Raw genomic sequence first — 13,503 nt, 5'->3', positions numbered from 1 at the left:
CTGACTTGAGTGTCGAAGGGCCTGTCCGGAGTAACACTCCGGTTGGTCATTCTGACCTCGTTTGCTTCTGTGCAGAACGCAGCAGAATTCAGTTCCACAAGACTCATTCCCTTCACTTCGGCTCCCCGAGCTCTCCAGCTCGGCTCTTACGCCACTGTCATATCTGTTACCGATTTTAGGCCTAACAGGTTGCAACCAAACTTGATAGAGGAAGAGATATTATAGGAGATTTAATTGCCATAAGAGAGAATTATGAGAGAGAAAGAGATTTAATAGGAGATTTAATAGCTTTCTTTCCTATAATAAAAGATTTGCCAAAATGTGATAAAGAGGGTCTTTTAAAATTGCGGGATAGAGCAGGGGCTGCCAGGTAGAGGATTCTACTTTATAGCTTTACTTATATGTATAGGTAGACAGATTATCTAAACAAAGGGTGAGGTGGGTGCAAAACAATGGTGTGTTTGTGTGATCGAAAGCATATGCATGCGATTCAACAAGTAAAATGCGAGAAGGATCGAACATAAATTACCTCCGTCCATGGGACATACTTCGTATTTGGGTAATGACATTCCTCTGAAAACTTTACCCTCATGAAAGGTTATTTGGCCGGGAATTGAACGTCTTTATTTCCAACAGGGCTCTAAAAGAAAGTGAGGACTTCTAGGAAAACGGAAATCCGTTTTGAAGGAAAAAACTGGGTCCTCTTTCGTTACTCATGTGGAAGAGGACAAGAGAACACTAATCCCCACATACACACAAGAAAAGTGTGAGAAAATGACCAAATTGGCCGTCATTTTCAATTTCGTCTTTTCCAAATGAAGCTCCGTTTTGGAAGTTTTTTCCTAAGAAAATTTAGTCAAAACACATAGGTGGATTACTACTTGAAAAACATATCTAAAACCCATGTATGAGTTGATATGTTTTCTTTTGATTTTTCACAACAAAAATGAGGTCGGATGGGCATGTAGCGATGACGATCCGATAAAAATAATAATAAAAGATAATTGTGGTGCTCAGAAGCTAACCCACGTTGGAGTGAAACTCCAAGAAAGAAGTGTAAAATAACACCTTTCTCCAAAAGAAAAGAACACTTTTTATTCAATGTTTAATTATCAAAACCAATCTCCATTACAATTCGTACCTTCCTTCTTATAGTCCTTGTACAAGAAGTAATAAATAAAAAGAACTAGGCAACAAGACCTTGACAAAAGTAATTGCTAATGTAGAATAAGCCTTGACTAGAGTGATACCTAATATAGAGCCCTATGTAAAGAAGTAGTAGCTATTATAGAATATCTAAAAATAAGAAATAAATAACAATAAAAGAAGCATTCTAAAGGAAGGACGTGTGGATTTCTTAGAATGGAGGTATTCTTGTAAAAAGATTCCTAGACATAAAATCTTAGATATTCTTGGACATTTGAGGTTGCCAAAAATGTTATGATTAGAAATTTGCTAAATCTGCTTAGAAGTTTTAAAAAAAAATTGAAACCTTAGCAAGAATCACGAGGACCGTTGATTTTTCACAACAAAATGAAACACTTTAGTTGTATTGGAAGAGTTATTATATACCATTAATGGTCCCAGCGTATTAATTTAGACAAGTTATACTGATTGTTAAATCGGACATGGCTGGAGATGCTTAATTCATGAGAAGACTCTAGACCGTCACTGGCCGCCATGTTGGACTTTTGCTTGAAAAATTTATACAGGGGACCATCAATGAATGAACCAAAAAAAAGCTTATATATACTCACAATTGCGTAGGCATGAGATGTGTCGTTGATTGTAGAAAGATAAAGGAGGAATGGCCGGAGAAGGAGTGAAGCTATTTGGGATGTGGGCAAGCCCTTTTGTTCTTAGAGTCATTTGGGCTCTGAAACTCAAGGGAATTGAATACGAATACATAGAAGAAGACCTCAGTAACAAGAGCCCACTCCTCTTGCAGTATAATTCTGTTTACAAGAAGGTTCCGGTGCTCGTCTATGGTCAGAAACCGGTGGCCGAATCTCTCGTGATCATAGAGTTCATCGATGAGATGTGGAAACACAATCCAATCTTGCCAGAAGATCCCTATGAGAGAGCCATAGCGCGTTTCTGGGCTAAATTTGTAGAAGAGAAGGTATGTGTTAGTACTAGCTCATAGATTTCATTTAGATAAAACTTGGGAATTAAAGTTGTGAATGTTATATGGACCCTTTGAATGGTTTCCAACAGCCCAAAACTAACCCTGATCTGATGATCCAAACCGTCCAATCGATGGGTTGTTTTGCAATAACTATATGTTTTAAGGCCATTGATTGGAACAATCAGATTTTCAAACCGATTGGCAACTGATCAGATAGTTAACAATACTCAATTTCTAGCTAGGAAAATGCTAAAAAGAAAGTTACTTCTATGCTCCTTCCTAAATATTTCCAAATAAAATGTAATTTCTCAAAATAGTTATCAATACTCAATTTGTAGACTTTTTTATGCATTTCATTATGTACTATTCAAAAGAAGAAGAAAAAAAGTGTATATGGTAAATACAAACATTGCTATCTTCAATCTAGCACTCAATACAAAACCCTCTGCAAAAACTGATGAAGTTCTGTTACCACTTGTTGAATTCTTTGAAAATAAAAGTCAGAGAACTCCAATAAAAGATGAGATAGTGAAGAATAACTAAAGGGAAATGACATTCCCACTAATTAGAAAACTATAAAGGATGTAGTGCCATTATTGAATCAAGGTGGGAGAATATCATTTCTCTAACTACATATGTTAACAAAGATGGAGATTGCTAAATGACTAGAGCAAAATTGTTTGTTGCAGTGCTTGCCAGCAACTTTCATCGCTTTAACCAAGCCTGAGGAGGAGCAAGAGAAATGCGTCAAGGAAGCTAAAGAAAATCTAAGAACTCTGGAAGAAGGTCTCAAAGGAAAGAAGTTCTTTGGTGGGGAAACACTTGGGTTTGTGGATGTTGTTTTCGGTTGGATTGCTTACTGGGTTCCCATGACTGAATAAATTATCGGTTTCAAGATTGTTGAAAAAGAGAGCTTGCCATTGATCAGTCAGTGGTTCGAAGATATCCTTGATTTTAGCATTTTGAAAGAGAGCTTGCCCCCTCAAGACAAATTGCTTGCCTATCTAAAGACTATGAGAGAGAGACTACTCGGTTCATCTGCTTAAGCCTTAGGCTTGGGGATAAGTTTGAGGAGTTTATTATAATAAAGCAATATTTTAGAGTTGAAAAAAAGATGGCCAAAAATATGAAGTTCGCTGTTTTAGTTGAGTTTTATTATCGTACTTGCTTTGTTTAGCTATTTAGTTTTATCTTTAAACTGAAGTGGCAAAAGGTCATTGGAGGTTTGGCATTCCTCCTGAAGCCACATATCTTTGGTATGTGGTGACAATTACAAATGAACGAATCTTGAAAGTTCCAAGTCATTACAAATGAACTCTATAGAGGGTCCCACACACCTAAGTTTCCATGGTCATTCGTTGATTCTAGACTCGATAAGCGCCGCCACATTGGACTTTCACGGGTGTAATGTATACTTAGGCCGCTTATATATAATCAGAATGGTGCAACCATGCAGTGTATCTCTGATTGTAAAAAGATAAAGGAGGAATGGCCGGAGAAGGAGTGAAGCTATTTGGGATGTGGGCAAGCCCTTATGTTCTTAGAGTCATTTGGGCTCTGAAACTCAAGGGAATTGAATACGAATACATCGAAGAAGACCTCAGTAACAAGAGCCCACTACTCTTGCAGTACAATTCTGTTTACAAGAAGGTTCCGGTGCTCGTCTATGGTCAGAAACCGGTGGCCGAATCTCTCGTGATCATAGAGTTCATCGATGAGATGTGGAAACACAATCCAATCTTGCCAGAAGATCCCTATGAGAGAGCCATGGCGCGTTTCTGGGCTAAATTTGTAGAAGAGAAGGTATGTGTTAGTACTAGCTCATTGATTTCATTTAGATAAAACTTGAGAATTAAAGTTGTGAATGTTATATGGACCCTTTGAATGGTTTCCAACAGCCTAAAACTACCTCTGATCTGATGATCCAAACCGTGTTTTAATTGGCACCACCATGTTTTAATAAGTAAAAAAAGGCTACTGATATTGGCACCACCATGTTTTAATAATTGCAGAAACTCAGCTTGATTTTTATTTTTTTTATTGGCTTCCCAGAGCTTTTTTGGAACTGTAATAACATTTGACAACGGTTTAAATAATAAAAGACAAGATGAGTTAATGTAACTATCAAAACGTGGTAGTGCAAATATCAGTAGCCTTAAAAAATTGTACATTTTTAATTAAATGCATATTTTCTACTGAAACACGATTTCTCAAAATAATTCATCAATTTCACATATATCATCTTAAATCTCACGAGGAATCTAGAATTAATTTAGAAGCCGTTCTAGGAATCAATCCAAAACGCCTCAACAAAAACTAGTGAAGTTCTGATGCCCCTTGTTGAGTTCGTCCAAATCAGAAGTCAAAGAACTCAAATAAAAGATAAGGTAGTGAAGAATAACTAAATATGTTAATGGTGATGGAGATTATTAAATGACTTAAGCAAAATTTATTTATTTTTGCAGTTCATCCCAGCAATTTTCGGTACTTTCTCAAAGCTTGGGGAGGAGCAGGAGAAATTCATGGAAGAAGCTAAGAAGAATCTGAGAATTCTTGAAGAAGGTCTCCAAGGAAAGAAGTTCTTTGGGGGGGAAACAATTGGGTTTGTGGATGTTGTTGGTGGCTGGATTGCTTATTGGGTTCCCGTGATTGAAGAAATTATTGGTATCAAGATAGTTGAAGAAGAGAGCTTGCCATTGATCAATAAGTGGTTCAAAGATATCCTTGATTTTAACATTGTGAAAGAGAGCTTGCCCCCTCGAGACAAATTGGTTGCCCTTCAAAAGGTTTACAGAGAGATGCTACTTGGATCATCTGCTTAAATTTTAGGCTTGAAGATAAGTTTTAGGAGATTATTATTATAAGCAATATTTTTTAGCTAAAAAGAGGATAACAATACATATGAAGCTTGATTTTCCTATGTTTCAGTGTGGTTTTATTGCTTACTTAATTTCTTCAGTTTATGTAGTTTTAGTGTAATTTCTTATCATGCTATAACTGGTCATGGGGTCATCTGGCCTCTTTTCTACAGTAAATCTATCACTCTTATCGTTCAAAGGGTAGGAGAAAAAAAAAAGGTTTGATTTTGACTTCTCCAAACACCAAAATATAATATAACTTGTACTGCTTGTAAATGAAGAATTTAATGGTGATCCACAGCAGCTACCTAGCATTACAGCTAAGATATGGTCGCTTTCTTGACTTCTTTGAGCAATATAGAAGAAAATTATCTCAACAACTACAGCAAGATATGATCGCTTTCTCGACTTCTTTGAGCAATAGAAGAAAATTATCTCAGCAAAGGGTGAGGTGGGTGCAAAACAACGTTCTGTGATCAAAACCATAAAGCATATACCATTCAACAAGTAAATGCAAGAAGAATCGAACGTAGATACTTCCGTCTATGGCTTTTGATGCTTTGGTAGAAAGACGACAACATGATAGTATTTGGGCAATGGCATCCCTTCGAAAAATCAATCCTTATAAAAGGGTATTTGGAGGGATTTGAAATTGAAACCATTGTCTTTATTTCCAACGGTTCTCCCTTTTCAAAGTGTTTTCCATCTGTCTATAAAAATTACCAATGGATGCCTCAAAATACGAGAATTGCCAACAGGGGTGCAATTTTGAAACATTATAACCGGGGGTTTGAAAACGGGATTATCAAGTACGTAAACAATGAATACCGGACCAAAATGACCCTACATAAACAAAGATTGTAAAGTTCATAAAGACTTGATGTTAATTTTTAAATTGTATTTTTTTTGTTGCTTTATTTTATTTTTATTTTGAGAGATGTAGTAAGGGCAAATATGTACTTTTGTATCCAGGGGCATGTTGGTCTTTTTGCCTAGCTTGCACATGTGTGAGCCACACATGTTTGCTACAACTTTTCCCACTACTTCCTATTTCAAATTCAAACCCTACTTGAAACTCTAAACCCACTATCCTAGCATTAAAGTCTCCACTTTCTCATACCCACTATCTCCTACCAAAGCTATTACTTATCTTTACTTTCCTTTGACTAGCCTATTCTCATTTACTTCTTTTATGTAGAGATTCTCCATTAGAAAGAACAATCTATCTAGACCTCCATTGAAGCCATTGAAGCTTTCTTCCGTGCAAGCTAGTGTTTGAAGAAAATGCCAACTTTTTCATATTTTGTCTACTTTCCCATATTTTGTCTATGTATTGAAGCTTTCTTATTGAAGCTTTCTTCTCTTCTTTTTTTGTTCTTTATCTTGTAGTGTTGTTCTTTCTATCATATATTGAAGCACATCCCTTTTGGGCATTGTTCTTCTTCTCTTTTGGTTATTGTTCTTGGCTCGGTTGCACTATTTGAGAAGAGGATATTCCGGTGTTGTGAAATATGTCTTTCTCTATATGATATTAAAGCCACAAGGGTGGTAGTAGGTGCTTGTCTAGATTTCTTTGGTGAAGAAGTTCAATCGGTGCTTTGAAGATAGATATGAGTAGAAGGGTTAGTAGACTCGGCATTGAGCTGCTGTGGAACCCGATCCGAGAGGACGGCTGCGGCGAGGGACGCGAGACCCCTCCTGCGATCCTCTAAGATCTCCACAATGTGAAGGAGAGCTCTACCAGGGAACTCTCGAAACTGATGCCACCCTCACAGCATAGCACGAGTGGCGATATAAAAAGAAAGAGATATGTCTCGATCCGGAACCACGGCTCGAAACCAAGACATATCTGAAAATAACTCAGAGTCGCCATCCATGGATGCGCCATGGAACTAAAACAAATGCTCTGTTTGCAATGGATAACCAGAGATACAAAAGGTCCGTGCCTGGTTACGAATGGGGAAGGGGTTAGGCGCCCCCAATTCGCCCAAGTGCAAGCACCTGGTCTCTTATGCCATTTTTAGTAACTCCAAAGAAGTTTGAATAAAAAATCATGTGAAATGGGAACAATCCTTAGGACTCGTCTACCTAAGCATGCATTTCCTGAGGATAAAAATAATAAACACATATAAAATAAAATGAAAGATGTGCCACCTAAGCATAGCTAGGTTATGAGTGACAAGCCTAATGGGTGTCTAAGTTCTGATGTACAAACACATGCAAGCTATAGCTAAAGGTATAGGATCAGTACTAGAAAGTAAGAAAACACATCAAAACACACAATAATTAAACAAAATCCTAAGACTCTAAATTATTAGCCCGAGTCCTCGGATGGTCTGGTATTCATCCAAAGAAGCCTACGTATCCCCGCCTCCACGAGAATCAAGGCAACGCAGTTCTTCGCACCTATTCTAAGCTATGATGCCTAAGACACCTAGCCCTCTATCCTAGACTCGATCTAAAAGACCGGACCAATTATTAAAGTTTATTGTACGATTATTTAAATTCCAGTGAATTATGAATTTTAGGACACCCTATATGCCCTAACTAAATGCATATTAGCCCTAGGCTAATGCAGGTGGTTCCTACAACCTACGTGTAACTAGGCTGTATGCCCTAAGGAAAACAATAGGATTGCTAGCGTATCCAAGACCTAGTCATCAGTCGGCGATGTGAATCGCCAACTGACCGGACGGAGGCGCTCCTATAACTCTAGGACAAACCCCTAACTCTAAAACAAACACACAACAAACAAATAATCAAACAACCTATCAAAAGAAAAACCCTAACTCTAAAACTCTCTATCTAGGAGAAACTCCTAACTCTAGAGGAAGATCTTTTGAAAAAACAAGATTTTAAAGGTTTTTGAAGAAGGTTTAAAACATTTATTTACAAAAAAGTTTGGCTGGACTTGGGATGTAAATCCCAAGCTGCACTACGTACCTCGTGAAAGAGGATCAAGCCAACGTAGTTCGAAAATCGAACTCGTCTAATACGCTTCTAAAAGAAACACTCAACACTTTAGATTTTTAAAGGTTTTTTATGTTTTCAATTGTTTTTGATATTTTAAATTTCAAATGTTTTTGAGTTTTAAATTTCTAATGTTTTTGGATTTTAAAGCTTTTCCAATGCTTAGGACCTTTAAATGTTTTCAATCTTAAAGGGAACACGCAAGAACAACCACAAACTAGGGCAAAGCCCTAAATCCAAAAGGGGAAATCCCGAATAAGCAACTAGCGCCTCAAAGAGACGAACCACAACAAGAAAGATAGCGTCCCAAGAAGAGAGAAAACGATCCAAGATCCCAAGCAAGCAAAGCTCTAATAAGACTGAGTTAGCCTTTAATCAAAAGCGAAGTAATCAACAACTCTAAAGGAGAGACTCCGAACTAACAACACTAAAGAGGGGGAACAAACGAGTCAAAGACTCTCTAATAACACTACCAAGAAAAAAGACTCGCTCTAAAAGAGGAGGCCACTCTAACATGAGGCTAGGTAAGCCTCCTAAAGGGGAAACTCTCTACAGGAGACAAGGCTTGTCTCCGAGACACAAATGACGTAAAAAAAAGAATAAGAGACCCTGTGCATATTTGGCAAAGGTAAAATACCCAGCCGGGCCGGACAGCTACCTAGCCCTAGGGTGCAACAAATGTGCAACCCAATACCCATAAGGGTAGGGGTATGCCGCCAAGCCGAGTAGGGTGTTCTCCCAAAACCAAACGACGCACAAAGAGGAAGTTTAGCAAGAGAATGAGACTGGGCAAGTCTCCTATATACAAAGGAGGGGTATGCTACTTGGACTGAGCAAGACCCCTAAGGATGGGCTTGGGCTAGCGCATTCATCGCCCTTGCAATGAAAGGGGATTCTAGTATCTAAAGAAATTTAACAGAAATCTATAAGACTGTGTTAGTCTATCAAAGAGAGAAGAAAAGGCTACAAAAAAATAAAAAATAAAAAAATAAAAATAAAAATCATTACATGCATCGGAGACCAAAAGAAAAAAAAAAATACTCATTACGCCCGTTTTAAAAATCAAAAGAAAATGATGATGTCCTTTTTCTCTCTTTGAATACAAGCGGGCCCCACATCAGCGGGTCCCACACAAGGGGGTCCCACACACAGCGGGTCCCACATCAGCGGGCCCCACACAAGCGGGTCCCACATAAACGGGTCCCACACAAACGGGCCCCACACAAACGAGTCCCACATCAGCGGGCCCCACACCAGCGGGCCCTACATAAACGGGTCCCACACAAACGGGCCCCACACAAACGGGTCCCACACAAACGGGCCCCACACAAACGGGTCCCACATCAGCGGGCCCCACACAAACAGGTCCCACACAAACGGGTCCCACATAAACGGGCCCCACACAAGCGGGTCCCACATCAGCGGGTCCCACACAAGCGGGCCCCACACAAAAGCGGGTCCCACACAAGCGGGCCCCACACAAGCGGGTCCTACATAAACAGGCCCCACATCAGCGGGTCCCACACAAACGGGTCCCACATCAGCGGGCCCCACGCCAGCGGTCCCACACAAGCGGGCCCTACACAAAAGCGGGTCCCACACAAGCGGGCCCCACACAATATGCCGTGACAAATCAACTAGAACAAAAGAAATGAAAACTAGCAGACCTATTCAAAACCAAAATAATCAAAGTAACAGACTCTTCCTATCATCAAGAATTACAGCAGCACTCAATGATGAATTTGCAAGAAGAAATGAGAAAAATATAAGTAAAACCCTTACCTGAAACGGTGATTGACCGGAATCCGATTGGATTGATCGGAGAAATAGCTAGAGAAGATCGGAAAAAATGGAAGAAGATAGGGGATGGAAGAGTGCGGTGGCTAACCGGTGGTGAAGTGAAGAGACCGGTTGGAAATGGATGGAGCTCCGACGAAATCGTCGGAGAAGATGATCGGAGGTGAATACTCTCAGATCCTCTCTCTCTCTCTCTCACAGATTTTTTCCTTTTTTTTTCCTTTTTTTTTTGTCTTTTTTTCTTCTGCTGTTCTCTTCCTCTCCTTTTTTTTTTTCTCTCTGGTTTCTTTTTTTTTCCACCGTCCTCTTTCTCTCCTCATGCGAGAGAGATCATGAGTGGGAAGACTCATGGAGAGGAACTCATGATGAGCTTGTCCCCCTCATGTCCCCCCCATTTCCCTCGTATTTTGCAAAAATAAAAAAACAATCATCACATGGCATTGGATGCCATACGAAAACCAAAACTCTATTAAAAAAAAAAAGAAAATGATGACATTCCTTATTCTCTCCTTGAATATGAGCGGATCCCACATCAGTGGGCCTCACACAAACGGGTCCCACACAAGCGGGCCCCACACAAGCGGGTCCCACACGAGCGGGCCCCCACACGAGCGGATCCCACATCAGCGGGCCCCACACAAGCGGGTTCCACACAAGCGGGCCCCACACAAGCGGGTCCCATATCAGCGGGCCCCACATTCATTCATTTTCCGCCTGACCTCGGGATTTCATTCGAATACGCGGGTTTAGGGTCCTGTCAAAATGAGGTGTCTACACTTAGCTCGTTCGCTAGGCAAACGTGGTCGGATCTTGACGAAATTTCACAGGGACCTTGGTGGGACCCTAAGCTAGCTCAGGGTGCAATTTGGGACCCTAACGCACTGATTTGGGAAAGTTAAGCACAAAACATGGAGGTGCAGGGCACGGTCAAAATGAGGTGTCTACAGCTGCTAAATCAATCAAATTACAAGATATGAAGAACATGTATGGAGTCTTATCTTGTGGGAGAAGATTTATGGGATGTTGTTTGTGGAGATGCAAATGTGGCTCCGGAAGATATACAAGAAAATGACGATGTGTTGAAGGCGTGGAGGATGAAGAATGCTAAGGCCGAATTTCTTTTGAAGCGGTCTATTTCGCATGATTTCTTTGAGCACATCATTGGGTGTAAATTGGCGAGTGAGATTTGGATTACACTTGATGGATTGCTTAACAAGAAAAATATGGCTCGTTTACAAATGTTGGAGAATGAGTTGGCAAATACTACACAAGGTAGTCTCTCTATTTCTCAATTCTTTTTGAAGATTAAGAATCTTTGTTCGGAGATTTCTCTATTGGATCCAGAAGAGCCTATTTCGGAGGCACGAATGAAGTGGCATATTATTCGTGAGTTGAAAAGAGAGTACATTCCATATGTTACGTTGATTCAAGGGTGGGATCGACAACCTTCTTTGGTGGAGTTTGAGAATCTTCTTGCTTCACAAGAGTCTTTAGCTAGACAAATGGCGGGTTGTTCAATATCCGGGAGTGATGGAGAAGCATTATTTTCAAGCAACAAGAAGCCTTTCAACAAATATAAAGAGAAGAAAAATTTTTCAAGTAAAGGAGGAGATGAAGAAGGATCATCCGTTATGGGTAATAGAAACCGGAAGGGTATCAAGTGTTACCGATGTGGTAAACTTGGGCATATACAAAAGAATTGCCGTGTGAAATTGAAGGATGGTAATGTAGCCGAAAATGTTGATAACCGAAAAAATGAAGAAGATTAGGGTAGATGTTTCGTAGATAGCGGAAACTACTGCGGTGGGTGCTTTGGCATCCATCAATTTTGAGGATGATTGGGTTGTCAATTCCAGTTGTGGCATCATCTTACGGGCGACGAATCCAAGTTCTCAAAGTTCTGAAAATATGAAGGCAATAATGCTATCATCACGGCGGACAACACCATACATCCGGTAGAGAAAGAAGGGGCCATCACCATTGGTGGAGCGAATGATGATCCTATTACACTTAAGAGTGTGTTTCATGTTTCTGGTATGAAGAAGAATCTTTTCTCGGTCGCAAATGCAGTTGATGCGGGAAATTATGTTTTGTTCGGGCCTAAGGAGGTGAAATTTCTTCGGAATATTTCAAGCTTAAAGGCGGATGTTGTCTATACCGGTAAGAGAGTTAAAGATTTGTTTGTTTTATCGGCTTCAACCTTATATGTTGATAAAATGAGTACAAATGATGGAGCTTCAATTTAGCATGCTAGATTGGGTCATATTAGCAAGAATAAATTGAAGGTCATGGTGATAAAGACTCTAGTGAATGGACTACCAAATTTGAATTCCTTTGGTAGTGAAAAGGTGTGTGAGGGTTGTCAATATAGTAAGGCACATCGTCTTCCATTTGACAAGTCTCTTTCAAGGTGCAAGGCCCCATTGGAGCTTATCCATAGTGATGTAATGGGACCTTGTAGGACACCTTCACTTTCCAGTTTCCGCTATATGTTGTTATTTGTTGATGATTTTACTAGATTCACATCGGTGTATTTTATAAGGGAGAAGTCCAATGCACTGTCTAAGTTTGTTGAGTTCAAGAAGACCGTTGAAGGTGTACTTCACAAGAAGATCAAACGGTTGAGAACCGATAATGGTGGGGAGTTTACTTCTGATGACTTTTCTATATTTTGTCGTGATTATGGAGTACAAAGGGATCTCACTTGTACCTATACGCCTCAACAAAATGGAGTTACGGAGAGGAAGATTAGGCATCTTGTGGAAACTTGTAAAAGTTGGTTGTATGCAAAGAATTTACCCAAGGCCTTTACATCGACGACATGATAGTTACCGGCAACAATGATGTTGAGGCTGCAAAGCTAAGGGAAGAGCTATCTATCCGTTTTGAAATGAAGGACTTGAGAGAGCTAAGTCACTTTCTTGGTTTGGAGGTGGAGACCTTGAAGGATATCGTGCTAGTTTCTCAAAAAGGGTATGAGGAGAAATTAGTTGGAAGATTTGGGATGAATCAAAGTAAAAGATCCTCTACTCCTCTTGATCCCAACATAAAGATAAGGCGGGGAGAAGGCAAGCTTCTTCCGGATGCACGGCCATATCGTGCTCTTGTAGGTAGTCTCATCTACTTGACTATCACAAGACCCAATATTTCCTTTTACGTTGGGCTTGTTAGTCATTATATGCAAGCGCCACGGAAACCACACTTGGAAGTGGCAAAGAGAATTTTGAAGTATGTGAATTCTACCCTTGACTTTGGGTTGCTTTACAAGAAAGGGGTTGATTTTGTGTTGAATAGATTTACCGATGCCGACTATGGAGGGGACTTGGAAGATCGGAGATCTACTTCTGGTTATGTGTTTTTGTGTGGATCGGCGGGTGTTTCTTAGTGTAGTAAGAAACAAGACTCGGTGTCACTTTCAACAACGGAAGCGGAATATAAGGCCGCCGCTCTTGCCTCTCAAGAATGTGTTTGGTTGCGGCGGCTGATTGAAGATGTTTATTTACCTATTCACAAGGCGACGACTATTCTTGGTGACAACCAAAGTGTACTCAAACTTGCCACAAATCCGGTTTGTCATGCAAGAACAAAACATATTGAGATTGAGCATCATTTCATTCGTGAAAAGGTGTTAGATGGTAAAATTAGTGTAGCGGAAGTGAGGAGCAAAGAGAACATTGCCGACATCTTTACCAAGTCACTTTCCAAAGGACCATTTGAGCTACTTCGGGGTAAGATTGAAGTAGTTTCCAA

The 13,503-nt window shown here is 39.9% G+C and overlaps 2 protein-coding genes, 1 long non-coding RNA gene and 1 pseudogene across 4 annotated transcripts; 3 read left to right on the top strand and 1 right to left on the bottom strand.

The window, feature by feature from the left end:
* Window positions 1-1,077: 1,077 nt before the first annotated feature.
* On the bottom strand, window positions 1,078-3,265 carry LOC143849158 (uncharacterized). The gene is made up of 2 exons (XR_013235579.1): window positions 2,989-3,265; window positions 1,078-2,102 (listed from the first exon to the last, which is right to left on the bottom strand). It is a non-coding gene; the product is annotated as an uncharacterized LOC143849158 (long non-coding RNA).
* On the top strand, window positions 1,743-3,277 carry LOC143849157 (glutathione transferase GST 23-like; annotated as a pseudogene). The gene is made up of 2 exons (XR_013235578.1): window positions 1,743-2,122; window positions 2,818-3,277. The product of XR_013235578.1 is annotated as a glutathione transferase GST 23-like (transcript).
* Window positions 3,278-3,547: 270 nt separating this feature from the next.
* Window positions 3,548-5,156, top strand: LOC143849156 (glutathione transferase GST 23-like). The gene is made up of 2 exons (XM_077358204.1): window positions 3,548-3,931; window positions 4,594-5,156. Exons 1-2 carry the CDS (start codon window positions 3,617-3,619, stop codon window positions 4,948-4,950), a joined length of 672 nt encoding a protein of 223 aa, XP_077214319.1. The 5' UTR covers window positions 3,548-3,616; the 3' UTR covers window positions 4,951-5,156.
* A 5,583-nt stretch (window positions 5,157-10,739) lies between these two features.
* Window positions 10,740-11,999, top strand: LOC143847886 (uncharacterized). The gene is made up of 2 exons (XM_077356675.1): window positions 10,740-11,475; window positions 11,668-11,999. Exons 1-2 carry the CDS (start codon window positions 10,740-10,742, stop codon window positions 11,997-11,999), a joined length of 1,068 nt encoding a protein of 355 aa, XP_077212790.1.
* Window positions 12,000-13,503: the final 1,504 nt, after the last annotated feature.

The sequence above is a fragment of the Tasmannia lanceolata genome, unplaced genomic scaffold (assembly GCF_043159265.1).
Source record: "Tasmannia lanceolata isolate RefF3 unplaced genomic scaffold, GAP_Taslan_0.1 ptg000016l, whole genome shotgun sequence".
NCBI classification, from domain to species: domain Eukaryota; kingdom Viridiplantae; phylum Streptophyta; class Magnoliopsida; order Canellales; family Winteraceae; genus Tasmannia; species Tasmannia lanceolata.
Note: the sequence above shows the minus strand (reverse complement) of the source record. Positions and strands in the feature narration are given on the sequence as shown.

What these genes read in the sequence shown, in the direction of transcription:
- LOC143849156 (XM_077358204.1), top strand. Translation starts at nt 3,617, where the DNA reads ATGGCCGGAGAAGGAGTGAAGCTATTTGGGATGTGGGCAAGCCCTTAT. An exon ending in CTAAATTTGTAGAAGAGAAG is followed by an intron (nt 3,932 to 4,593) that starts GTATGTGTTAGT and finishes TTATTTTTGCAG; the next exon opens with TTCATCCCAGCAATTTTCGG.
- LOC143847886 (XM_077356675.1), top strand. Translation starts at nt 10,740, where the DNA reads ATGGAGTCTTATCTTGTGGGAGAAGATTTATGGGATGTTGTTTGTGGA. An exon ending in CCGTGTGAAATTGAAGGATG is followed by an intron (nt 11,476 to 11,667) that starts GTAATGTAGCCG and finishes GAAAATATGAAG; the next exon opens with GCAATAATGCTATCATCACG.